We start from the raw sequence: 27,663 nt of genomic DNA on the forward strand, positions 1-27,663 counted from the left end.
GGAAAAAATTAAATTAAATTAAGATCTGTACAAATAACATAATGCCCTTCTCAAGAGTTGCACGTTTATCTTTTTGATCTGCTCCATTTTTTGAAAATTAAGCAAAGAGAAAAGGAAATCAAAACAACAGAATGTTGTAAGCCAGAGGCCATAAGTTAAACATGAATGGAAATAAAATGTAATGAAATAGCAAACGAATTCATTTGTCTACAGTTAGTAACAAAAGAACATGTTTTAGTTCTGAAACCCTCTTCACCACTAGAAGAATATTATACACATTTAGAACTTTAAGCATAGATCACTCGGCAACCTCATGATTTGTGATTGCCATCTAGGGGTGACACACTGCTGAATAGAATTTACAAACCAACCTCCAGTGATTTGTGCCTTAATTATATCAGTGGTAGCCTAACTGGAATTACACTAAGGACAACAGAGATAAACTGATATTCCTAAGCAACTTTAGTATTGGGCAACACATTGTCTGGCACTCAGTAGGCACTTAATAAATGCTTGTTAATAATAATGTCATTTACATAGTACCTCCTATATGCCAGGCACTTTGCAATAACTAGAAATATTATGTCATTTGATCCTCATGATAACCCTGGGAAGTAGGTGTTATTATTATCTATGTTTTACAACTGAGGGCACTGAGATCCATAGAGGTTAAGTGATTTGCCCAGGGTGATACAGCTAGTAAGTATCTGAGGCTAGATTTGAACTCAGATCTTCCAGATTCTAGGCTCAGTACTCTATTCATTAGTGCTTGTGACTCTAGCTTGACACATGAATGGGCTATTTCTTAGGCAGTAACTTTCTATGTCTTTTATTCATCTAGATTCACCTCACTTCAAAGGGAAGATAACAAAGTTGGAAAACTAACCTTCATAATATTGGGCATTCCCCCACTAGAGTGGATAAGTGCTTAAAGTTGCCAAAGTATGAGCTCTAGTCCAGAGTTTCTTGACCTCTTGTTTATTTGTTTTACATGGACCTCTTTGGCACTGGGGCCAAACCTATAAGATCCCTGCTCAGGACTGTGTTCTTAAATACATAAAATATAGAAAAGTACAAAGGACATCAGTTATATTGACTAAACACACACACCCACACACACACATACACACATTGTATGTTGCTATTGTTCAGTTCTTTCAGTCACATCTAATTCTTAGTGACCCTATCTGGGGTTTTCTTGGCAAAGATACTGGAGTGGTTTAGCCATTTCCTTCTCTAGCTCATTTTACAGATGAGGAAACTGAGGCAAACAGGGTGAAGTGACTTGCCTAGGGTCACACAGCAAGTAAGTGCCTGAAGTCAGATTTGAATTCTGGAAGACTCATCTTCCTGACTCCAGGCCTGGCACTCTATCCACTGTCACCTACCTGCTGTTTGTATACTCTGATATGTTCTGTATTACCATTGAAATATATGTGTGTGTGTGTGTGTGTGTGTGTGTGTGTGTGTATGTATGTATATGCATATTATAGATATATAGGTATATATATAGACCTCACTATGTACTATATATGGGACATACATTTGCATGTGCATATGTAAACATGTACATATGTATGTATATGTGTGTATATATAGGTAGATAGATGGATAAATATAGGAAGAAGAAGGAAGGAAGGAAAGGAAGGAGGGAAGGAGGGAGAGAAGGAAGGAGGGAAGGAAGGAAGGAAGGAAGGAAGGAAGGAAGGAAGGAAGGAAGGAAGGAAGGAAGGAAGGAAGGAAGGAAGGTTAAGGTCAAGAACCTCTGTGAATAGTATGTGTGTGTCCCTAATCATTCAATTCAAAGTTATAGATCTATGTAATGGAATCAGCAGCTATGTAAGAGAATCATGTGCTCAAGTTGCAAAACAACATGACCACTGGATCTGGAGTCAGAAAGACAGGGTTCAAATCCTGCCTCAGACACATACTAGCCACGTGAAGATGAGCAAGTCACTCAATCTCTGCTTCAGTTTCCTCATCTGTAAGATGGGGATAATAACAGAACCTTCCTGCCAGGGAGGTTATGAGGATCAAATTAGATAGCACACACAAAGTGCTTTGCAAATCTTAAAGCAGTGCACAAATGCATGCTATTATCTATGGAAGAAAGAGAATTACTATAGTTTTGATATGGAAAAATGGTGGTTAAACGGGGATTGAAGAAAATAAGGCAACAAGATATATACTCTATCAAATTGCTTACCATCTTAGGAAGGGGGGCAGGGAGGGAGGAAAGTAAAACATTTGGCACTCAAAATTTTGTATAAAAATGAATTTTAAAAATTGTCTTTATGTGTAATTAGAAAAATAAACTATTATCCACTGGAAAAAGAAAATAAGACAACAGAGAAGAGAGGGTATTTTTTTAAAAACTTAAACTTAAGGAAGGAGCCTGCATAGGTGTGTTTTTTTAGTTATTTTTCCACAGGGCATGGTGAAAAATTTATATGTAATAGACAGCCAAAGAGACAGTCATGTATAGTAATGTATTATGTGTAGTCATATATTATGTAGACATAATGTCACGTATCAATCAAGAGAATCAGAGTGTAGTTGAGATGACTGCCTGCAGGAAAGAATAGAAATCCCCAAAGTATTCTCGTTCAAGGACTATAGGTACTGTGATTGTGCCTGAAAAGGCAGGCTTCTTCTCCCATTTTTACCCTAAAATAAAGATGAAGCTGAGATCTTAAAAAGGGAGAAGGAAGGGAAATAGGTCACCCTGGCATCCCACTCTGAACCACTATTGATGCCACTAGAACCTCTATACAGCAGCTACTATAAAGGCTGGGAGTGAAATCTTGAAAAAAAAATTATATATATATATATATGTGTGTGTGTGTGTGTGTGTGTATGTGTGTGTGTATATATATATATATATACAGAGAGAGAGAGAGAGAGAGAGAGAGAACTTCACTATGTAGAAGATACACAGAGTACATGGAGAATGGCCCAAGCTAACCTGGCTGCTAGGAACAAAAACTTTTTTTACTTCCTCATTCCTTATAGAGCTCTGACCTTCATCTTGAGTCTTGTTCCTATTCTTCACTTCCGTAAAAATTTGTTCACTTTCTAAATTTGCCACAGGTTCCCCCTGGCCTCTACCTCAACGAAGAAAAAAAAAGGTTTCTCTAAGATAGCATTCATTATGTGTTTCTGAGAGATTGAATGCAGATATAAGGGAGTCTATGATTGACTGGATATATACAGCGGGAGAAAGAAACATATTTTTTTCTAACCACTGGGACTACCAGCAACGGGCCTGAATTGAACCAAAGAGGTTTTGTAGATACATATTACTATATATTTGTAAAGGCAAGGAAGAATAGGGGAATTCCTTCCACCAAACAAGATATGAAATAAGCCAGCAATTTTCTGATGGAAGCAGGTTTAGTGAGTGAGCAGAATTCCTTCTTGTCTGAGGCAGTGCCCCTCATGCAAATTCCCTTCCCCTTCCTAGTGTTTCTCCTTTGTCAGGTAGAAAGGAGCCTTATCCCCCTGAAGGGTGGAGTAAAGGAAATTAATAAATGCTTCTTAATGATGATGATTATATTAAAAACTCCTTCTATAACACGCCTAACTCAATCCTTTCTTGATCATTTTCAGTAATAGAAGGCACACATTTTATCAAGGAAGCCTGTTCCTCCTTTACATAGTCCCAGATAGAAACTTATATTGAGACATAAAGGGGAAAGGAAAGAGAAGAGAAAGGAATAAACATTCCTTGTTGTTGTTGTTTAGTCATTTTTCACTGATGTCTGACTTTTCACGATCCCATTTGGGGTTTTCTTGGCAAAGATACTGGAGTAGTTTGTCATTTCCTTCTCCAGCTCATTTTACAGATGAGGAAACTGAGGTTTAACAGATAAGATTTAACAGGGTTAAGTGACTTGCCAAGGTTCATACAACTAATAAGTGTCTGAGACCAGATCTGAACTCAGGAAGATGAGTCTTCCTGCCTCCATGCCCAGTAGCCTATCCACTGTGCCATGGAGCTGCCCATTTAGTAGCTAAAATGATACTAAGAGACAGAAGAGAGGATAGAGAGGATTTCAATAATAGGGAATATCCTATACAAAGGCAAAAAGGTGGGAGATATGAATAAGGCCTTTTGAAGTGAATTTGGTGGGAGGGCTAGGAATGGGTCATAAATTTTATTTTGGTCATTTTGAGTTTCATATACCAAGTGGAGCTCAGCAGCAGGCATATTAGATGTAGATACAGATATAGATACAGATACAGGTATAGGTATAGATACAGGTATATATGTATATATATATATATATAGAGAGAGAGAGAGAGAGAGAGAGAGAGAGAGGAGGTATAGATATAAGTATAGGTATAGGTATAGATCAGGAGGAGATGAGAGCACTGAGATGTGTAGAGAGAAAAGATAAGGGGACATAGAAGGAGTTCTGGAATATACTTACACAAAACAAGCAAGACATGGATAACAATCAAGAAACAGACAGCAAAACAAATCAAAAAGTTAAAAGTATATCCAGTGTAGAACAATTTCATGAAAATCCAGGAAGTAAAAATATGCAGAAAGAGAGGCTAATCAATGGTATAGAGAAGTCAAGAAGAATAAGGAATGAGAAAAGCCAGTAGATTTAAAATGAAGAGATTATTGATGACTTGGGGGGGGGTCAACAGTCAAATTATGGGGTTAAGATCCAGATTACAAGTTGAGAACTAGGTGGCACATGCTCTAAAGGAGGCAACATGTATAGATGACTTCATCTGGGAGTTTGGCAGGTAAAAGGGGGTATGATACAGGAAAATAGCTTGAGTGTATGGCAGAGCTAAGGGAAGGGTTTTTTTTTTAAGTGTGGGAGAGATCTTAGTTTATCTGTTGGCAGCAGGGAAAGAACCAATTAACAGAGATAGGATGGCAGAAAGAAAGAGAATGATTGAGGAGTTCAAGCTCACAAAAGACATGGTTTTACTCCTTTGGATGGTTTTAGTTTGTCAATGGCACCATTAAAATGCTAACATTAAAACAAGATGATGTTTGTTAATGTTGGTATCAAAATAAGAAGAGAAACCCAAGGTTGTGGCAAAAAAATGCAACGACCACAGATCTGAATACAGTTCTTAGATTATAACCAGAATCAATACAAAGAAATTTGGATTTGAAATTACTGTCTGCACTGACTTTTACACAATAGCATAGCAATTAACTCACAGAGAGCTAGAGAGGCTCAATTATGGTGGACCAGAAGAATCTGTCTGGGCATTTTTGCAAAAGAACACTTTGCAGAATGATGAGAGAATTATGAGAGTTATTATAATGAGCCAAAAAAGGACACAAAACCTAAAAGCTTGTATTTAATGTTTCAATTAACCAAAAGACTGAGAAATTTTCCAGAAATCAAGGGTATCCTAGAAATACAGTAAAAATGATTGGATGGTAATGTAATACTATAATAGATAAATATACATATATACATACACACACACACACACACACACACATATATATATATACACACATATATATATATATCAGATACTATGGAATACAAATGGAGTGAAATATAAACCTAGTTAAGACATGTCTCCTGCTGTCAAGAAATTATAAACTATCATTTAAATCTAGAAGGAAAGTTACAAATCATAACTCATAGATTTAGAGCTAAATGATTCCTATGAAATAACCTAGAGTAACCCCTTTATTTTATAGAGTAGGGAATTGAGGTTCAGGGAAGATAAACTTATTGCCCAAAGTCACACGAGTAGTAAATAGTAGTCAAGGTTTGAAACTGGAATCTTTGACTCCAAACATACTAGCCTTTACCTGGTAGGACTTATTCCAACTTACTCCCTTCCCCATTTTATAGATGAGGAAAATGAGACCCAAAGAGAAAATGATTTGTACAAGGTGATGTAGTAGTTAGTAGTAGGGCTAAGAATCTAATTCTTCTATCTTTAAATAGAGTTCTGTCCACTGGACTACAGTTTCATCTATATTCCTAATCATAGAAGACTCACATTCTAAAAGGAAAAAGGGAGGGAGGGAGAGACAGACAGACATAGAGAGACAGAGACAGAGACATGTTATCCTTTATATATCTTGTCTATACATAGTTGTTGCATGTTGTCACTCCCATTAGAATGTGGGCTCCTTGTAGGCAGGGACTATCTTTGTCTTTATTTGTGTCCCTAGCACTTAGCACTTAGTACTTGACACACACAACAGGTGCTTAAAAAATTCTTGGTAGCTTGACTTGACTGATCTGACTTGAGATAGAAAGATCTCAGAATAGTTGAGGGACCTTGGTTGCTCCCTCTCCCATTTTCCTTTAACCCTTCTCTCCCAAAATGTGAGGAGGAAGAGAAGCAGGAGGAGCTTTTGAAAATGACAACATTGGCATATCAACTGAGAAAAGGCTAGAAGTAATTCATGCGTGTGTGTGTGTGTGTGTGTGTGTGTGTGTGTGTGGTTACCTTCAGATAGAGAAAACTTTGTAGAACACACACGTTCTGTGGTTTAGGAGAGAGATATCTCAACAGATGTGGAGAAAGACGTCAACACCAGTAAGGGAATATCATTGGGAATTTTAGGAGAAAATGAAGAGGAAGGAGAACATTTTCAAAACTTGATCAAGGGAGATGGAAAACAAATAGACAGGGAGATAAAGTTCAGAAACGAAGAGGCCATACCTAACACAGTCATTGAAATGTAATTAAACTCGAAAGTCTAAGTTCCCAGAGTAAATCACGTCCATTCTGCCCTCTGGATTCCTGAGCTACATTCAGACATTTCTGCCACCTGAATAGCTTGCTTACTAACTAAACATCAATTTCATTCCCCCACGCCTGGGTTTATTTGAACCACTTCAGAGACGGCATTTTTCCTTCACATCAAACTTAAGAATGTTATCTGTATTTCCAGTGATTCTATTTGTACTGTCTGAACAACCACTTTTATCTCCCTTTTAATTTTCTCTTGCAATCCAATAGGCATCTTAAACTCTTGATTTTCTCTCACTGAATCTTTTGTTAGCTTCTCCCACTCAAGGCTATAAGCCTTTCATTCTTTTGATTCCTTCCTATTTCTCCATTGATTTTCCTCATCATAATGTCTACACATCAGTGTTCCAGTCATGACAATCATATGAATGGGGTCTTGGGAATGGTAAGCATTTATTTTATCCCAACACTTATGAAGCAAAGTACTATAGACAGTTCAATTCACATATAATCTGGCAGGAGTAGTAGCATTCAGATTTAAGTAAAATTAAAAAAAATGTGTTAATGACGTTTCAAAAAGCTTATAAAAAGTCCCCCAAATTGCCAACTGTATTAGGCATGTTAAATTTCCATCTACACAATGCCTAATAGAAACTTGGAAATTAAGTACAGTGGAAAAATTCTAATGTATTCAGAAGAAATACATTTATAATTGATCACATTCTGATTTTAAAACACAAAATAAGAGTTAACTAGGAAAAGCACATACCAAACACAGTTTACAGTGATAATGTTCCTCTCCATTATATAACTGTTGTTCAGTTGCTCAATTGTGTCTGACTCTTTGTGAACCTGTATGGGGTTTTCTTGGCAAAGATGCTGGAGTGGTTTGCCATTTCCTTCACCAGTGGATTACAAAAGAGATTAAGTGACTTGCCCAGGGGCGTGCAGCTAGTGCATGTCCAAGGCTTAATTTGAACTCAGGCCTTCCTGACTCCAGGTCCAGCACTCTGTCCACTGTACCACCTAGTTATATGTATATATATATAATACGTATGTGTGTATGTGTATACATGTATGTGCACATGTCTACACATATGCTATATTATATGTGCATAGAGATATGTTATATAGCAGTATTCATTAAAATGATATTTTTATTGTAAGTTTATCTTTGAGTATTAGTAACATAACAACCAAACTACTTTGGTTTTGCTTGTAAGTTTTTTTTGTCTGTTTTGCTGCCGGTGGAAACCATTACTAATTTTTTCCCCCTGAATTTAGCAGTTCCATACTACTTACTGGTGGACCATGCCATGAACATGGTTATCCATTCTCCTTTTAAGTCCTCATTATGTAAATGCTAACTAATTTTACAAGCACTGTCATCTTCTAATAAAAGGGGGAATTATAAACGTGAACCCTGGATCACAGAATATCATTACCTATACACATAAACATATAATGTGCTATTATCTTGAATGCTACAGCATACTGCATTTTGGGAAATAATCCCAGTCTTGTGCCCAATGGTATGGATCCCCACAGTCATTTGTACAAGATTTCTAAAGCATATCTATCTACTCCAGAAGGCTGTGAAAAAAAAATTGCTAACAGCTTTTTAAGTACACCCCCAAAATTCCTACTTCTCTGTAGCTGAAATATAGACCAAACTTGACAAGTAACTTGTATTACTCATGTTGAAATAAAGTATTTGGGCTGAAGGAAAGCTTTCAAAAGACTAACTAGTAAGAGGCCATTTTGAGCTGTGTTGAACACATGGTATAGATATTGGGATTCTTGGAAGTTTTATAAATTTTGAATAACCTTGACAACAAAGCAGCTTATTAGGGAAGGCTCTTGATATGATTCATCATCCATCACCATTGCCATTATATTTATTGTTCTCTGCATAAATTCTTCCATTCCCTCGGTGGGATTTGAGTGCTGTCTCAGAAATTCAACCTACCTTCTGTAGGAAAAAAAATGATAAAAAGTGCATACCCAGAGTAAACAGACTTTAAAAGTCTTAACATGTACACAACCACATCTAGAAGTTCTTCCCTGATGGCAATTTCCAGAATTTTTATGCAAGAAACACGAGGAACAGTGCGTCATATGCACACCCACCCATAGTTGCTATCATTCCCATAGGGCAATTAACAAGGACTGTCATATGATAGGATTCCACTTAACATCTTGTAAAACTCCTACACAAATTCCAAGGAACAAGAACAAGGAAATGTAAAATCTAAAACAACAACAACAAAATAAAAATTATAAAAATGAAAACCCCAGTCATTTGGCAAGCAAAGATCAATGTAGTTTGCTCCCACATCTTCAAAGCACAAGGGATGAAGGGTATGAATTAAGAATGGCTCTCTGGCTTTTTAGCTAAATAGCCCTCTTTTATATACTACACAATTTATTAAAAGCAGCATACACAAACAGAGTAAAATGCTGATGAGCCAAACTTCAGCTGACTGAAGGTCCTGGTCAATTTAGATTTAAACCTAGTCTCAGCCATTCAGACATCTGTGGAAGTGGTACCCCTTAAAGGCAAACAGACATAAAAAGCTGAGCAAAATGTGCATTTTTCCTCTTGATAACAGTGCCCATAGTTCTCCCTGATCCCAGTTCAGAAGGTTCCAGATGTTCCTCTAAGGCTTTCCTATAAGTGAATGGAAGCTACAGGGAATATCGAAAACATGCATTCAGGACCCCATGTCTGCATGTGAAAACAAGAATTATTGGCCAGGTGGGCTCAATTTCTTTTAACAAGCAGCTTTTAATGAAAGTGTGCTTCAAACATTTATACATCTTTATAAATATGGATTCAGAGGAAGTAAATTTATCATGCAAATATGCTTTCCTCCAAAGTCTTCTAAATTTAGCATTAATTTATTTCAAAACAGATTTTGTTTTCTATTACACTGAGTTTGGGCACTAGCAAAATAGACATGGCAAACCTGAATATAATTTTTAATCAGTCAGACACTATACAAGAGGTACTTGTGCCATAGACCCCTCTAGCAACCTGGTGAAACCTATGGACCCTTTCTCAGAATATTTTTAAATGATTGTTGGAAATGCTTTCAGTCAGAGCTTGGTGAAAATAAGAATATAATTTTTCTCATCCAAGTTTACCGATGTCTTGAAATATATTCAGCCATTCCTTGGGTTATGAACCCCTGCCCGAAATCAATAACCTTGACATCAGAATTTACTACTGAATCAAGAGTGCACTAGAATGACCTAGTTTAAAAAGTCTGAACACAGCACAACCACTCATCCACGTAATTGTTCAAAATGTCTTAAATGTGCCCACTAGGGAACATTTGCTGTCAGATTGTGAAAGGCATAGAATGAAGCTGACAAAATTGATATCTGCTTTCCCAAATGTGTTACCAGTACCTGTTAGTGTTGGTAGTAGAAGAGATAAGGGTAATCTGGGGAGGAGAACCGAAGAAAAAAAATAGGACACCTATGGGTGGGGACAACAGATATCTATTGTCTTGTATTCTAATCAATCGATTAAGAACTATTTAACAGCTCACTCTGTCAAGTATTGTGCTAGGCGCTTATGGTACAAGTAGAAAGAATGAAAAAATTCCTATTCATTCCAGTGGTTATCTTTAAGAGGCACGGTACCTATAATCCCATTTAAACACCATCTTTATAGATTAATTGTTTCCAAGGAAGAAAAAGCCAATGAAGAAGTAGCAAAGATAGGCCACATTTTCTATCCATGTAAATAAAAACCAATGAAGTTCCACCCCCCTCCATCCATCAAGAGCACCTACTATAGGCAAGAAATTGCATAGTTTTTGCACATAATTTTAAGGGGAAGATATGAATATTTAAATAAATATTTATGAATTAACTGGAAGCATTTGAATTGAAACATCTTAAAAATACATGGTTGACATCAAATAAGACAGATTGTCATTATTTGCACTCTCAAAATAAATTTAGATGCTGATTCTCATTTCTCACTTTCTAAAGCAAAAACTGAGACAGATAAGAAATATGCAAAATATTCAAACCTACATAGACTTACAAATTAAAAAATAAAATCTGCCTCTGAGTAGTCTACCAACTATAGAAACCTGGCTAATGCGAATGTCCATTGACTTACAATTGCTAGTTATTTAATTCATTATCAAACCCAATGGAACTTACCCAATATGTCAGTATAAAGCACTTGCTCTAGGTCCCCCAGCATGGTAAGTATAACATCCTCATCTAAATGTGCAGTCCCTTCACGTAAGCAACTTTCTTCTTCATCTTCTGTCCAGCTTTTGCTGCTACTGTTGGGCTTAGAAGAACCAAGGTCATCTTCGGACCTGCTTCCTTCATCACTGTCTCCATCAAAGTCTTTCTGGGCAGACCAACCCTCTGGTCCCTTACCACCTGCCTTGCCACCAGTAGGAAGAAGAGTTTCGAGGTTCCAGGCCCCTGAGCTGCTGGTGTGATAGAGCGACTGAACTGACCTAGAGAGAAATCGAGAGAGCGGGTTTCTCCCTTCAAAGTGCGACTCTCTCTGGCTGGCCCTCGCAGCATTTCCAAACCAATTTGATTTGCGCACATTGGGTCTTTTCTCACTTTCACTGGTGAAGGAAAGATTGGTCAGCGACTTTTGCTTCTGAAGGCAGGCTCCACTTCTTCTAATCTCCTTGCCTTTAAACACGGAGAGTTCAGCTGGCCGGTGCATGTTGCCTCCAATGGATTGCTTCACCTTCTTTATTTAAGCTTCACATTATATTATCTCCAGTTACTGAAATTCTAACTGACCTTTCATGTTTCTGATCAACACGTGTTACATAAACAGCTTACATTTGTAATAATTAAAAAAAAAAAAAACCAAGGCTCTGGGTTCCACTTTCGATGCCACAGATTAAGCCAGCCACGAAGTCCTTTGCCCACATTTATCCTGCTTTCTGAACTCACCCACTTCCTTGCTTTAAAAACAGTCTGCAGTACTTACAACCATTATGGCTGGGATTTCTCAGAAGCAGAAGGGAGTTGATCAAACACTATGCCCCAACATAAAAGTAATCTTCTTTCCCTTCTTTATCCAATCACCGGTCTGCTTCGAACCCCAGGCCCACATTTCCCTCTCTAGCTTCTGCCTTCTACACTGCACTGTAGTAGACTCCAAGTGATGCCTGGTGCTTCTTTTTTTTTTTTTTTTTTTTTTAAATTTTCATCAGCTGAAGACAGAGCCGGGTCCACACTGCTTTACTCTAGATAAGCTGACACAGTGCTGTGAAGTCCAGCCCCCACGTCAGAGCTCAATAAGAGCTGAAATTAACCGCGGAAGCAACCAACCGCTCTGCACAAGCCTGCCTGCATTTTAGTATTCAACCTGCATTCCTAGATCTGTGACTCTTCCTTGCCACTGCAGTGGATTGCTGCTACTGGCTGCCATGGCAGCAAGCATCCTGCTAAATTAGAAGAGAGAAGGCGGAAGGTGCTGTCCAGTTTGGAATGCCACAGGTTTCAAAGCACGACAGAGCCTGGATGAGATGCGCTAATATTAACCCTGCTGAGCAAGGAGACGGCCAGTCACCCGCAAACCCCAGCACTCTGCTCACACCCCTCCACACACATCCATCCCCTAAGTGAAGAATGACAGAGTAATTCCCTGGAGCTGCCGGCAGCTGAAGCAAGCAGGTCTGCCTTCTCAGTGTTGGGGTTGGTGCCGTAGGAGCACAAATAAAATCTGAGAGGGTAAGAAACTAAAAAATGGAGCATGACACTCTCCACCTGCTGACAGATACCGCTTTAAAGGGAAACGCTCCACCTTTTTTTTTTTTTTTAAGAGCAAATTCAAATACTTGTTCTGAAGCCATTTAGGAATATACCAATCTACCATTCAAGAAGAAAAATAAAGTATAAAACATCATTCTACCTTCTGGGCAAAAGGGGAGGGGGTGTATGTTACACTTTAAAAAAAAAATCTGACTTTATCCCAAAGCAATATAATTTCAGGTTCCCAGACAAGTTCTGTGTAGCATAAATGATGCTATTAAAATAGAAATATCACAATATGACTTTTTGAATTTAGCATTTCTCCAGGGGGGGAGGGAGCAATAAAAAAACAGAAGTAAAAATATCATCTCCAAATATAAATAATGATATTTTAAAAAGACTCACTCTTCTTATGTCCCCTGAAACAGTCCTAATAATCCGGACCTGATGGAAACTTTTGAACTCAAACATCAGAGACAGAATAAACATTGGGTTATATGTTCACCCTGACAGCTAATTAAGGAGACAAGTGTTAAGGAGCAGTTTCTGGGAATCCTCTGTTGAATAGAATGTCTTCTTAGTATTAAAAAGGAAGATGAAGAAATATTTAAGCAGTATTCTGGCCCCATTTTTTAGGTCACAATTGACTTTTAATCCTAATTAGTAAAATGTGTTTGCTTCTTTTCTTCCACTCTAACGGATATATAAATATATACATATGTGTATGTGTATATGTATGTGTGTATATATATATACACACACACACATAGATACGTATGTATATTTTTCTTTAAGATTGTGTGTATACACACATATATGTGTGTATACACATACATACACAATCTCAAAAAAAAAAAAGGTATTAGGTTAAGCTTTGTATTTCTACCAAACTCTATTAAATGTGATTTCCAAGCATTCTAAAAAGTTTATTAAGCATCCTATTTCCTTTCAAGGCAAAAATACAACTTTCAACCAATCAACATTTTTTTTATTAAGCACCTATTACATACCAGGTACTGCACTAAGTGCTAGGAATATAGTCCTTCTCAATGATTTTCTATTCTACTGGTGGGAAATAAATGATACCAACATAGCTACATGTATACAGAATATGTATTCTACCCTAATGCAGGGAAATTTCAGAGGGGTGGCATCAGAAACTGGGAACTTAGGTAAAAGATGGCATTTGAATTTATCTTTGAAAGAAAGTAGGGATTCTAAAAGATGGAGGGGAGGAAGTAATACATTCTGGGCACAAAAGAGCCCAAGCAAAAGAATGGCCACAGGAAATGAAATGTCTGTTTGAGAGGTGGGCAATAGGCTTTAGCTAGAGTTACCCAAGGCCACCACTTAGTGGTCACAGACTGACCTGTGATAGAGCTCTACAAAGGAACTGGGGATCCTAGTCATAATGCTTTGCTGTCTCAGTAAAGGTTTGGCTGTTTTACTCATCCCACTGCTCATCTGCCTGTACTGAGGAGGATGAGCAGTAGGGCACAAAACCACTAGGAGCAGCTGTACCAAACATCCTATGATAAACCCTTGGAAGATTTTTAGCATCACCATTTTCTTTCTTCATAAATTTCTTTTTAAATTTTTAAATTTTTAATTTTTAATTTATGGGCTAAAACAAGCATTTTCATAACAAATGTAATTAAAAAATGATTGTGCATTCCTTCTTTGTAAATCATACAGTAAGACATGGGGTCATCAGGCCACTACAAGTAAAAAAAAAAACCCTTTTATTTTATCACATAGTTTAATACTTCAGTAGATACACAATTTTATCCATGTGGGTACTCATTCCAATAGTATAGGAAGGACACATGCATTTATTAAGCCCCTACTGTGAGCCAGGCACTGTTCTAGGTGCTTTACAAATCTTATTTCATTTGATCCTCACAGCCCTGGGAGGTAGAAGATATCCCCATTTTACAATGAAGGAAACTTAGGCAGAGAGCAATTAAGTGACTTGCCAATGTTCATACAGTTTGTAAGTGGCTGATAGCAGACTAAAGATTTTTGTTCATCTGCTTCCATTGATCCTCCATAGAGCATATGTAAGACTTTCCGGAGGTTTCTTTTAGTTTACCCTCCATGAACATCAAGGCAGCTTTTAGTCTCTCTGCTTCCCTCCCTCCCTTTCTTCCCCCTCCCCACACTGCTGCTACATTACCAATTAACCTCGATCAAAAGCTATATCCATCTTCAATGTCATATAGTAGATAGAAGACCAGGACTCAGATTCAGGAGGAGTAGTATTTAAATCCTGCCTGTGACAAAAACTTCAAAATAAAACTGTAGAGAAGTTGTTAACCTGCTTTGATAGAGGAGACTTCATTACTTGTAGTTTCCTACATCAATGAAATATTTTGTCTGGACTGTCCTTCCATCTCTCCCCCTCCAGCCTCTCTCTTTCCCCAATCTCTGTCTCATTTTTTTCTCTCTCTCTGTCTCTTTCTTTCTCCACTTCCTCTCTCCATCTTCCTTACATATGTAATTACATTAATTGTTTAAATATCATATTTATAAAATAACAGCTTTATATGGTTGTTTTGATTGAATAATTTTATATTTAATCTGTGTAGACTTACATATGTTCTTGTTGTTTTCACCATTAGGATGTCAGCCCTCTGAAAGTGGAGATTATTTCATTCTTTACATGTGTCTCCTAAGCATCAAGGTCAGAGGCTTACAGAGGGCAGGCATTTAAAAAATTTTGGTTGATTAAGTAATTTGTTAGCCATATTTAAAATTATTTTTTCAAATTTAGTCCTAGGACAATGGGCTTCATCAATCTTTATGAAAGGGACACTCACCCACCTTAGATAGGGTTGCAGTGACTATACACACAAAATCACAAAGCTCCTGGTCTGGTGGTGGTATCAATGAGAGTCCACATCAAGCCGCTCTTTCATCCTGCATTTACTCAAAGTGAAAGAGGAGAACTGGGGAGGGAAGGGGGCAGTGCAAGCTATAGTCACAATTAAACTATTGTAATGTAGGCATGGTTATTCCTCCTGTACCATCTACCCTGCAGCTATCTTCATTTGCCTAATAAATGGATCATGAGGGAGCAAAAGGCCATTCTTTCCAAAGGGGAAAATTGCATCCATCCAAAACCTTAATATTAAATATACCACTGTTACACTGACCTCACACTAAAATATCACAGAAAGCCTAGGCACTGTATCATAATCTGAAGGTCTGTGTGCTTAAACTATAGGAGGAATACAACACAGATCAGTATTAAGTGATTTTTAAAATAGAAGAATGTAAATGGGAAAGAATAGGGACAGATGTTTTGAATTATTGACCTTTTTTTTTTTGAACATTCAAGGAAGAAATATGGCCAATGAGCCATTTTTAGATGTCTCATATTAGTCATACCTACTTATCACTTAAAGTGAGCACAAAGTTCTGTAAGTTCAAAACATAAATTTATGTTTTTCTCTCAGTTGAATCTAAGTTATCTTTCTTAAAGTGATTTCCTGGTCCAGCCTGACTGTTTAAATAATATTTCTTTATGAAATGTCAGGACCATGGATGTTGAATCCATGTAAACATTCTGCAGTTGAATATAAAGTCCAGATAAATGTTAAACAATCTTGTAGAGTAAATATTAAAGGCATTAGTAATGTTTAATAATATACATTCAAAACAAAGGCAATGCATTATGGGAAAAGAAATCTTAACAAAAATAACCCTCAAATGGACTGAACACACTTTTAAATTAAAAGTCTACTTTTTTTGTACTTAGAAGGATCTTTTAAGTCTTGATACAAGGAGATGGGCTCTCATAGGTTTAACTTTCTTTTTGTCAATGGCTTTGGGAATAAATAAGCTGAGACAATAAAATATGCCCCATAAAGTCAGTTAACATTGTTATAAGTAGAAAGAGGTAGATTAGGCACTGAACGTATTATCAAGAATATTTTAAAAGGATTTTCTACTTAAAGATTTTTTCATTGTACTCTTTTATGCGATTGAAATAACAATATGCAACTCAATACAACCAATAGTTTTTGTTCAATCATTTTTCAGTCTTGTCCAACTCTTAGTGACCCCATTTGGGGTTTTCTTGGCAAAGATCCTGGAGTGGTTTGTCATTTCCTTCTCTAGCTCATTTTACAGATGAGGAAACTGAGGCAAACAGGTTTAAGTGATTTGCTCAGTGTCACACAGCTCTAGTCAGTATCTGAGGCCAGATTTGAACTCAGAAAGATGAGTCTTTCTGACCCCAGGTCTAGCACTCTATCTGCTGTGCCACCTAGTTGCCAACAACCAAAAGTAGAACAGTTAAATAAATTATGGTGCATTCATATACTGTAATACTCTAATACAATTAAGATTACAAAGTAAGATGAATACAGATAAAGGCCTTTGTGAAATCCTGCCTCTAATGCAGACTACTTGAGCAAATATCTTGCCCTTGGGGAAATCACTTGATCTTCCTGGTCCTTAGTTTCCTTATCTGTAAAATTTGGGGATTGGACTAAATAGACCATAAGGCCTCTTTCTGCTCCCTGTAATTCAAAGTGAAAAAGAAAAATGGAAAAATGGAGTATACATGAGCTATGACTGGATAAGGAAAAGTAGATGAGAATGAGTAGGGAGAGAATCCTGGTGGGCATTGAGTGACTAAATGTTATGTTACAATATTTTTAGTGTTTAAATTCACAGCCTTTGCTTTAAATAAAAGATGAACAGGTGATAGATGACAGATAGATTGATACACACACACACATATATATATATTTATGTACACACACACATACACACACACATATAATAGGGAGAGAGACATATATATATATATACACACACATATACCACACACAGACACACACACACATGTGCATGTTTGTATGTGTGTGGGGGGGAGGGGGTTGTGCGCACATGTGCGCAGAGCAGTGTATAGTGTTAGACCCAGGGTCAGGAGCACCTGAATTCAAATTCTACCTCAGACATGTGACTCTGGGTAGTTCATTCAGCCTGACTCAGTCTCAATTTCCTTATCTGTAAAATGGGGATAATAATAGCAAATACTTCACAGAGTTGTTTTAAGGATCAGAAAACATACATAAAGTGCTTTAAAAACCTTATATAAATACTAGCTAATAGTATTATTAGATAATAAATAGGAGAGAGCAAGGGAAGAATAGAAAGAGAGGAATGAATAGGTGATAGAAAGAGAAAGGGGAAGAGAGAGAGAGAGAGAGAGAGAGAGAGAGAGAGAGAGAGATGGGGAGAGAGATAGACAGTTACTTAACACTTACTGGCATTTTATTTTTTTTTTATGCTCTTTCAAAAGTTGATTTCATCCACTACAAATTCATGGTGTGTAAATTCAGCTGGACCTTAGCTCATAATCTTTCCCCTTTTATCAATTTCCTATCCCAAAATGGCATTTCAAAATCATTCCCTTTGTCCTCAAACCCACAAGTACACTCCCCTAACCCTATGCTAACATGAGAGGACTTAGCTCCTACACCACAGACATCATCCAAAGAGAAGTCTTCCAATTCTATTCCCCCAAATTTTTCAGTATCATGACCCACTTTCTTCTATCAAACTGCAAGCTTCTTGAAGACAAAGACTGTGTCAGCAACTAAGTGCTTAATAAACATCCTCTGAATTTTCAGAGGCAGAATGGATTTGTGGATAGAGCGGCAACTTGTGGAGACAGGATGACTTGAGTTCCAACCATGACTCTGACACATACTGGTTATGCGACCCTGGGCAAGTTTCTTAACCTTTCAGAACCCCCAGGAAACTCTTCAAGACATCAGCAGCAGGTACTGCTCTGCAGTGGGAGATAAATAATAAAGGTAAAATAATAGATCTAATAAAAACCAAAAGGAAGGAGGTTGTTTTTAAATTAAATTACATTGAATATCTCCTCCTTCCTCCCTGCAAAAGAAGAGTTAAACTAACTCCTCACTAGGGCTAATTCCTTTACCTTTTCCCTTGACCCCTTTCCGATTGGTTTCCTCTAAGAATATGCTCCAATACTTCAAGTACTCATTCATTTTTTTTCCCCTTTCCATCTCTTATTTTGAGTATCTCCCTCACCATGGTACCTTGCCATCTGTTTTTAAACATGTTCAGTTCTTCCTAAAGCTAAAAAAAATACAAAATCATTTTATCTTGGCCCTTCTAGACCCTTTAATTACCATCCCATCTTGTGTTTGTCCTTCATCACCACATTTCTTGAAAAAGTTGCCTGCTTCAAATATCTGTACTTCCTAATCATCCATTATAACCTAAATTTGTTAGTCTGGCCTCTACCTAACTTTGCTCTACAGAAATAGCTCTTTAAGAGTCAACAAATCCAATGACTTCCTTAAAGAAAAAAAAAAGCTTTCCTCTTCTTAAATGCACTGAGTCACTGAAAGTGTTGATCACTATATTCCCCCGGCATCTCTCCTACATATCTAATATTTGCTTTATTTCTACCTATTTTTGAGTTCTTGATCTCTCCCCAAACTATTAAGGTAGATGTTCCATAAAGTTCTGTACTTGGACCAATTTTCTCCTCTCTTTATGTTCATTATTCTGTAAAGGAGAGAATTTTTTTTAGTTTTGTCTCTGTATCCTTAAGTAGTGACACGTGATAAGCATTTAATAAGATCTGATTGACTGATTCATAACATTCACTCCCACAATGATCCACTATTACCTCAATGTTGATGATTTCCAAATCTGTATGTACAGCCATGGGCTTGCTTCTGAGCTCAAGGCTCAATCTCCCAACTGCCTAAAGTGCATTTCCACTTGAATGTATCCCAGTGCACCTTTCCCAGCCCCATCACCCTCAAATTCAACACATCTAAAATTAATTTATACAATACAATGGCATAAAAAGACAAAAATCTGAATTTGAATACTATTTAATTGTAATGACCAACCTTGGTCACAACAAAGAGTTGAAGAAATAAACCTCTCTTCTTTAGAAAGGTAGGGAACTATGAATGTGAAGTATCATGTATTGACACAATGTGTATGTTGGTTTTGTTGAAATGTTTGGTTTTTTTTTTTCACTCTCTTAAAAAATGGTTACTATAAGGGATGAATAGCTGTGGAGGGGAGGAAAGTGACGTGTGTGTGTGTGTGTGTGTGTGTATGTATATGTATATATATATGTATAGGTATCTCTTTCTACATATATATGTATATATATACACACATACATATATATAGAGAGAGAGAGAGAGAGAGAAATAAAGGTGACATAAAAATAAAATGTATCAATAAACAGGCAAATGTATCAATAAACAGGCTAAAAAATTATGTTCTTAGATCCTTCCAGCCCTCATGAAGGATATTTTCTTTCGGAGTCTCAGTTCATAATAATTTACCTATTCTTTTTCTTTGAGTGATAAATAAAAAAATTGCTTCTTTTAAATTTAGGTTACATATTAGACCAGGTTACATTTAGATAGTATCCTCTTCTTTAGCCATTCAAAGCTCAAGAAAGACATAGCCACTTTTACCCAAGCTTCTCTTCCCCTCTAGATTATCAACTAGTCCTTTGTAGTTAACGATCAAATCCAATTCCCCTCTTTGCTTCTGCTACCTCCCTGAGCAGTGAAACTATCATCAAGGCAAGTCTACAATTCACCAGTCGCTCTGCTTTTATTAGAATTAGCCCTCTTGCAGAGGCTTAGATGTCTGAAGTCCTCTGTAACTACTCACTCAACTATCTCTGTGCCAGTCTTATGATCTATATTAGGAAATAAGTGTTTGTATCCTTTCTCTGGCCATGTAGCCTATTAGAATAACTTCAGAGCATTTTTCTTTTGTTTCTTTTCCTTTTAGGCTCTTTCACTTATTCTCCACCCATTTTACTCCTCGGGTTTGTAGATTCCAATGCAGTTTCATATTGTTTGGACATACATACTCCTGTATCTTTTATTAGATGTTCATTTTAAGTCTCTTTCTCTCTCTCTCTCTCAATCTCTTTCTCTCTCCTTCTCCCTCTCCTTCTCTCTGTGTTTTGTGTGTGTTGATATATAGATATATTATATTCTTTTTATATGTGTGTGTGTGTGTGTATGTATGCATATGTATATGTGTGTATATCATCTACTGCCATACTTCACCAACCTTCCATTCCACCTGATATCATATTTATCTTCTCATGCTAAAATGTCAGATGTACTTGTGTTCATTACTCTTTTCTGTTTACTGGCAACTGGGATCATAAGTATTATTCCAAAGCCTTTTCTATTATTATTTCCTCCTGAACCTATTCCTTTACTATAATTCTTTCTCTGTCATGACTATTTTGTAATTTTATTTATGATATTCAATACTACCTCAGACTCAGATATTTTTCAGCAATCCTTACTGTTATCTATTACGATATATGTGTACATGTACATGCATGCATATGAACATAGATACATACATTGTGTATATGTGTGTGTACATGTACAGATATATGCATTTTCCAAGCACAGAGCTTGATTTGTAACTTGCTGATCGTGAGAAAAAAAGAACATCATGCTTTCCAATACATTGGTATCAGAGGAGTCTTATAGTATCCATTAAGGAATGACTCTTAGTGACTATTATAGTCCCTTTGCCTGAATTTAAACAGGTTGATTTTAAACAACAGGAGAAGGAATGAGTTTGTCAGCTAAGGCTCAGAATGTTTTAGCATTTCTGCATTTATTCATTGTTTTCTTTCTCATGTTTATCTATTCCGGTCTAAAATGCAAGAGAACATTCCCATTCTTCTGCCTAAATGTTTTAGCTATGCTGGGGAAAAAAGAAAAAATGTAACTATGCTTTCTGGCAACTATTAAAAAAGTTTTATGCAAATCTTTCATTTTCAGACTTTCTTCTCTCTTTTTAGCTAGCAAGAGAATACATTCATCTTCAAACTCTAACAGAACAAAAAATAAGAGTTAAATAAACAAAATTAAGAATTAGAATTTTTAAAAAAATTGAATACTTAATATCTCAAATGTAAGTTTTCATCATACTGTATATAATAGGTCACATTTATATAGTAATTCAAGATTTTACAAAACACTTTCCCCAAAAGCACCATATGAAGTAGGCACAGAAGTCCCCTTTTTAAAAAAGAAGAAACTGATGCTCAGAGACATTAAGACATTTTCTTGTGATCACACAGCAGTTATGTATTAGAATCAATATCCAAATTCATGGCTCCAACTCTTTCCATCACACTATAACTCTTTCCATATACAACTGACAATTAAAATCACTCCAAGGGGTGTGTTATAACTGGCTAGTACTGGCATGTGAGAGTTGACTATTAAATTGTGTGAGCATTTAGATCTTGGAAATCAGTAAATGGTACAAATCAGGATTTGTTTGTTGGTTGTCTAGATTTAAGAAAGTAATGGAAAAATATTAACAATGCAGATTAAACTTGAAAGTCTTCTGTGTTCATATATATGTATAAATGTATATGCATGTGCACACATACAAACATGCATAAACACAGGTGCACAATCAACACACAATTTACATGTATGCACATGTATGTATGTATGTATGCATATAGGTATACATACATATATGTGTATATTGTGTTGTGTGTGCATGTGTGAATGTGTGTATATATGCTGGTCCCAGCACACCCCTAATTGTTCCTCTCAACAAAAGTTACAAATATAATTTTAAAATGTGCTATCATGTATTATCAACCCATTTCCTTCTGCAGACTCATATTTTAAAGCAATATGAGAATGATCATTTGATATCATAACATTATATGTTTATAAAGAAAAGCATTCAAAATGTCACAGATTTATTTTTATACGTTTGATTTTACATTATTGAGATATAAACTCTGAATTCCCTTAGTGGAACAGATCTCTTCTTTTTGCTTAAAATGATTGCCAGAGAACTTTACAATTTTAGTTCACCAATATTAAGGAAGACCTGTATGAAATAACTGTATCTTGCCTCAGGGGTAAAACTGAGTCAGAAAAAAAATTCAGGAGTATTTCTAAGTTTGAGTCAGTGTACAGACTTTAAGTTTCACTGAATCAGAGCTACTCTTTTCTGGAAAAGCAGCTTTCCTTCTAGTTTGCTGGCTGATCAGTGCCATGCCACATTTCCTGACATAGAATTCAGTGATTCTAGAACATAAATGACAGAGCTACATCCACCATGAGGAAGCATTCTATATTCCTGGGAGATATACCTTAAATTAATCTATGTCCTCCTCATCTATGCACCAAGAGGTAACAAGATAGGGTGGGACCAAGATGATACTCTGCAGCAAAGGTATCAAAGACACCACCAACAGGCCACCTGAGGTCCATAACACCCTCAAATGATGTCAAATCAGAATAAAATGTAATTGGGAAATATTTAACAAAATAAATAAAAATATAATAAATACAATAAGACTTGTACAATCTAAATTCAATAAATATGATAAAAATTGTGTTTTATACAATAAAATAAAGATAACATGACATTTTAAAACAAAGTTGATACATGACCCAATAGAACTGGATTCTAAAGGGTCTTCCAAGGCCCTCTACTCCACCCCACTCCATTTTACAGGCAACAAGACTGAGGCATGGAAAGATTAATTGTAATATTGATAATTTCGGGGAGGGGGAGAATAAAAGGGAAAAAAAGAAATTTACATGATAACTTTATTATATATTTAAAAGGAATAGCAAGTTGTCCATATAGATTTGCAGTTTCATGTGCAGTCATCTTCTTTATTATACTTTTTATGGAAATGCTTGTTTTATTCCATAAATTAAAAAATAAAATTAATTTTAAAAAAAAGAAAAAAAATAACTGACTTGCCCAAGGTCAAGTTGGGATTAAGTGGCAGAGTCAGGATTTACCTCAGTTTCCAAATCCAGCACCATTTTCATTCATTCATGGTACAGTGGAAAGATTGCCAGTATTGGAATCAGAGAGTCTTAGTTTCAATCTCCCTTGTCTTACTTCCTCCTTATGTGACCTTTGATTAGTCACCTGACCTCTCCAGGTCAGTGTCCTTATTTATAAATTGTGGGAATTGAACCATACAATCCTCTAATCCTCTATATGTTTCATCATGGCCATGTATGTGTAACTTTCATACTCCAACCTGAGTTTCTGACTTCCCTAGTCCCAGATTCATTAATTCTCTGACAGCTTCCCAATTAGGGATATTTCAGTTTCTGCTGACAGTGTTCAATTTGCCTGAAGTGAGTCATTTCTTGAAACCCCAGCTCCTGAAAGCTTTATTCACTCAAGGAGGACAAAGCTGATTTCTTAATCAAACCAGTCAGGGCATCTCAAAAATCTGCTTCAAAAGTGGTCCATGGGACCATCTTTCTTTCCCCTCTAAAACCACAATCTAGGATGATTAGGGGTCAAAATACCATTGAGCCTTCTTTAAGTGAGCACTGCATGATTGAGTTAAGATAAATTAAAACACACACACACACACACACACACACATACATATATACACACACAAATTCTGAGAGTTGACCTCCCAATAAGTTATTGTACTTACCAGATATCTCCTCTAGGCACTGTTTGGCAGTCTTACTATATGATAAATCCATTTTAGTAGGACTGGTGCAGGATTCCACAGGGGGTATAGAGGTACCTTCATTTTCTGTGTGTGTTCTGAAAACAAGCAAGATGACCAGTTCAGTCTAAGAACCAACCATAGGCATCAGTGACAGATAAAGATTTGCTTTCTATCACAAGGAGTCAGTATTTGAAAATTCTCCACCAAAGAATAAAGTGGTCCTTTATAGCCAAGACCTTCCAGAGAAAGGTTCCTCTTAAGGGAATTTGAACACTTTCCATACATAAGGACAAGTATCTGTGAGGACTAAGGGAGTTTTCGTTTTATGTATGCTTAAAGTGCAAGAACTTAGCATGTTTAGCTCCAAAGATCTAATAAATGCAGTATTTCTTAGACATTTATCACTTTCAAAGCTCTGACAGAAGAAATTAATAATCACAGAGTTGGAATTCTCTTAAACTATTGTTTGAGAAAAATAGCCATGCTATTGTATGGCTTTTTAGAGGCTTCTTGCAAAAATGCTTTCTAGCAAGACAAACAGACATTGAAACTCCCCACTGAAGTTTTTTTTTTCTTGTAAAAAGCAAATTCTTTTATGAAATTCAGCCTTCCATGTCTCACCGTTGTGTTTGTAGCTCTTTTTTTTTTCCTGTAGATTCCTCCAGCCATGGTTTATGGAGAAGGAAGAAGCAGATTATGATCAAAAACACTCACAAAAGATATCTTCCCAAAACAGTATTTATCATGTGTAATTTTTGAAATGGTGTTATAAATAAATCCAACATGACAGTTAAAATAAACATTGCACCTCTCATGAAGCCACAGAAAACAGCTATCATGTACCTGATACCAGAGGCATAATAAAAAGCAAAAACACTCAAAAATGGCCATCCTCACAACTTCCCTTTTCTCACTTTGTGCTTTATAGTTCTAAGTTTCACATGTCTGACACAGAAGAAAATCACTCCAGGCAATGCAGTGCATCCCTTTTTATATACTCATCTTGAATCACATATTGCTGTGTTTAGGAGTTCAAGCATAAATTCTCTGCAGAAACTCACTAACTGACCACTGCTTTAAACAATTTACCCCAACATTATGGGCTTATTGATTTGAGGCGATGAGGGACCTTAGAGGCAAAGTAGTTCCATACCTCCCTCATTTTACAAACAAGGAGATTTATACACAGAGGTTAAACAACCTGTCCAAAGTCATAGAGAGAGCAAGTAGCAAAGTCAGAATTGACTCCAAAGTAAGTGTCTTTGCATTTTACCAAAATGCCTCTCATTATATGACTACTCTGAAACCCAAAGATTCTGTTTTCCCACTTTTCCATCTATTTAATTATTTTTCCATTTTTTTTGCTTTGTGTAATAGTTTATTGTTTTTGGGGTCATTTTTGGAGGTTAAAAAACATGTTAAATGAAAGCATAAATCTTAAAAAATTTCTATTGTATCCATAACTTGGAATATTTGAGTCTCATCTGACAGTTGTAAAAACCGGAAGACAGTCATATAAACTCATAGAGACATCCAAATAAGGTGACTATGTAGGCCAACAATATATTCTAATCCAATCCATAAAAAGCACAGTACTAGTGCTAGGTGTGCCATACAAATTAGAAAACAGGGGTGGAGTCAAGATGGCAGAGTGAAAGCAGTGACTTCCTTGAGCTCTCCCCCAAACCCCTCCAAATACCTGTAAAAAAAATGACTCTAAACAAATTCTAAAGCAACAGAACCAACAAAAAGACAGATTGAAACAAATTTCCAGCCCAAGACAACCTGAATGGTTGATCAGAAAGGTATATCTCACCAGTTGGGGAGAAGAGCACAGTTTGGCGTGGGCGCGCAGGCCTCAGCAAACCTGGAGCAGGCCTCAGAGGGCTTAATCACGGGCAGCTATGGTGGTTTCCAGACTTCTTAACCCATGAACACCAAAGACAACTTAGAATGTCAGTGGGAAGTCTGTGACTGCGGTGAGAGAGAGAGAAGCTAGGTCTCAGCCGCAAGTGGGGTGGCGGCTGCCTCCTGAGCTTCTGGCCCACAGACTGAGGGGGAATTGAGTGGCTGATCAGAGGGGTATTTCAGGGATTTCTTTGCCAGTGCTGAGGCAGGAATCTCTTGCTTTGTCCTGCTTGGATCTGGGTCACAGTTCTGAGGGACAGTCCTGGGGCAAAGAGGAGTGTTGGTGGGGTGGAGCTTGTTGTGGTGGTGGAGAGGAAACACCTCACCCCTTATCATAGCACCTTAGAAGAACTGAAAATTTTCAGGCCCCTAGAAGTATCTCTGAAAACAGCTGTACAAACCTTCAAAGTTTGGGACAGTACATTCTCCTCATTGGAAGCAGACTCTTACCTTAACAAAGAGTTTAAAACTCAAGTAATTGGTTGGGATCATGAGTAAGCAGAGCAAAAAGAGTCAGACTATAGTATCTTACTTTGGTGACAAAGAAGATCAAAACATACAACCAGAAGAAGACAACAAAGTCAAAGCTCCTACATCCAAAGCCTCTAAGAAAAATATGAATCAGTCCCAGGCCTTGGAAGAGCACAAAAGGGATTTTGAGAAGCAATTAAGAGAAGTAGAGGAAAAACTGGAAAGAGAAATGAGAGTGATGCAAGAAAATCATGAAAAACAAGTCAACAGCTTGCTAAAGGAGACCCAAAAAAATACTGAAAAAAATAACACCTTAAAAAATAGCCTAACCCAAATGGCAAAAGAGGTCCAAAAAGCCAATGAGAAGAATGCCCTAAAGAGCAAAATTGGACAAATGGAAAAGCAAGTCCAAAAGCTTACTGAAGAAAATACTTCCTTCAAAATTAGAATAGAACAATTGGAAGCTAGTGACTTTATAAGAAATCAAGACACTGCAAAACAAATCCAAAAGAATGAAAAATTAGAAAACAATGTGAAACATCTCATTGGAAAAACAACTGACCTGGAAAATAGATCCAGGAGAGAGAATTTAAAAATTATTGGACTATCTGAAAGCCATGATCAAAAAAAAGAGCCTAGACATCATCTTTCAAGAAATTATCAAGGAAAACTGCCATGATATTTTAGAACCAGAGGGCAAAATAGAAATTGAAAGAATTCACTGATCACCTACTGAAAGAGATCCCCAAAGGAAAACTCCTAGGAATATTGTAGCCAAATTCCAGAGTTCCCAGGTCAAGGAGAAAATATTTCAAGCAGCCAGAAAGAAACAATTCAAGTACTGTGGAAACACAATCAGGATAACACAAGATTTAGCTGCTTCTACATTAAGGATCGCAGGGCATGGAATATAATATTCCGGAGGGCAAAGGAGATAGGATTATAACCAAGAATCACCTACCCAGAAAAACTGAGTATAATCCTGCAGGGGGGAAAATGGTCATTCAGTGAAATAGAGGACTTTCAAGTGTTCTTGATGAAAAGACCAGAGCTGAATAGAAAATTTGGCTTTCAAATACAAGACTCAAGTGGAACATGAAGAGGTAAACAGGAAAGAGAAATCATAAGAGATTTATTAAGGTTGAACTGTTTACATTCCTGCATGGAAAGATGATATTTGTAACTCATGAGACTTTTGTCAGTATTAGGGTAGTTGGAAGGAAAAAATTACATGTATGCATATATATGTGTATAGATAGATAGATAGATAGATAGATAGATAGATAGATAGATAGATA

At 36.7% G+C, this 27,663-nt stretch overlaps 1 protein-coding gene across 5 annotated transcripts in view; it reads right to left on the reverse strand.

Annotated features, from left to right (window-relative positions):
• NAV3 (neuron navigator 3) overlaps positions 1-27,663 on the reverse strand; it is a 389,994-nt gene that overhangs the window by 208,078 nt on the left and 154,253 nt on the right. For all 5 annotated transcript variants that reach the window (XM_027842471.1, XM_027842473.1, XM_027842474.1 and 2 more), the window contains one exon: positions 23,966-24,081. In XM_027842471.1, coding sequence (XP_027698272.1) covers positions 23,966-24,081 — 116 coding nt within the window. The remainder of the gene's footprint in view (positions 1-23,965; positions 24,082-27,663) is intronic.

Source organism: Vombatus ursinus, unplaced genomic scaffold (genome assembly GCF_900497805.2).
Source record: "Vombatus ursinus unplaced genomic scaffold, bare-nosed wombat genome assembly UNPS02014874.1, whole genome shotgun sequence".
Classification (NCBI taxonomy): domain Eukaryota; kingdom Metazoa; phylum Chordata; class Mammalia; order Diprotodontia; family Vombatidae; genus Vombatus; species Vombatus ursinus.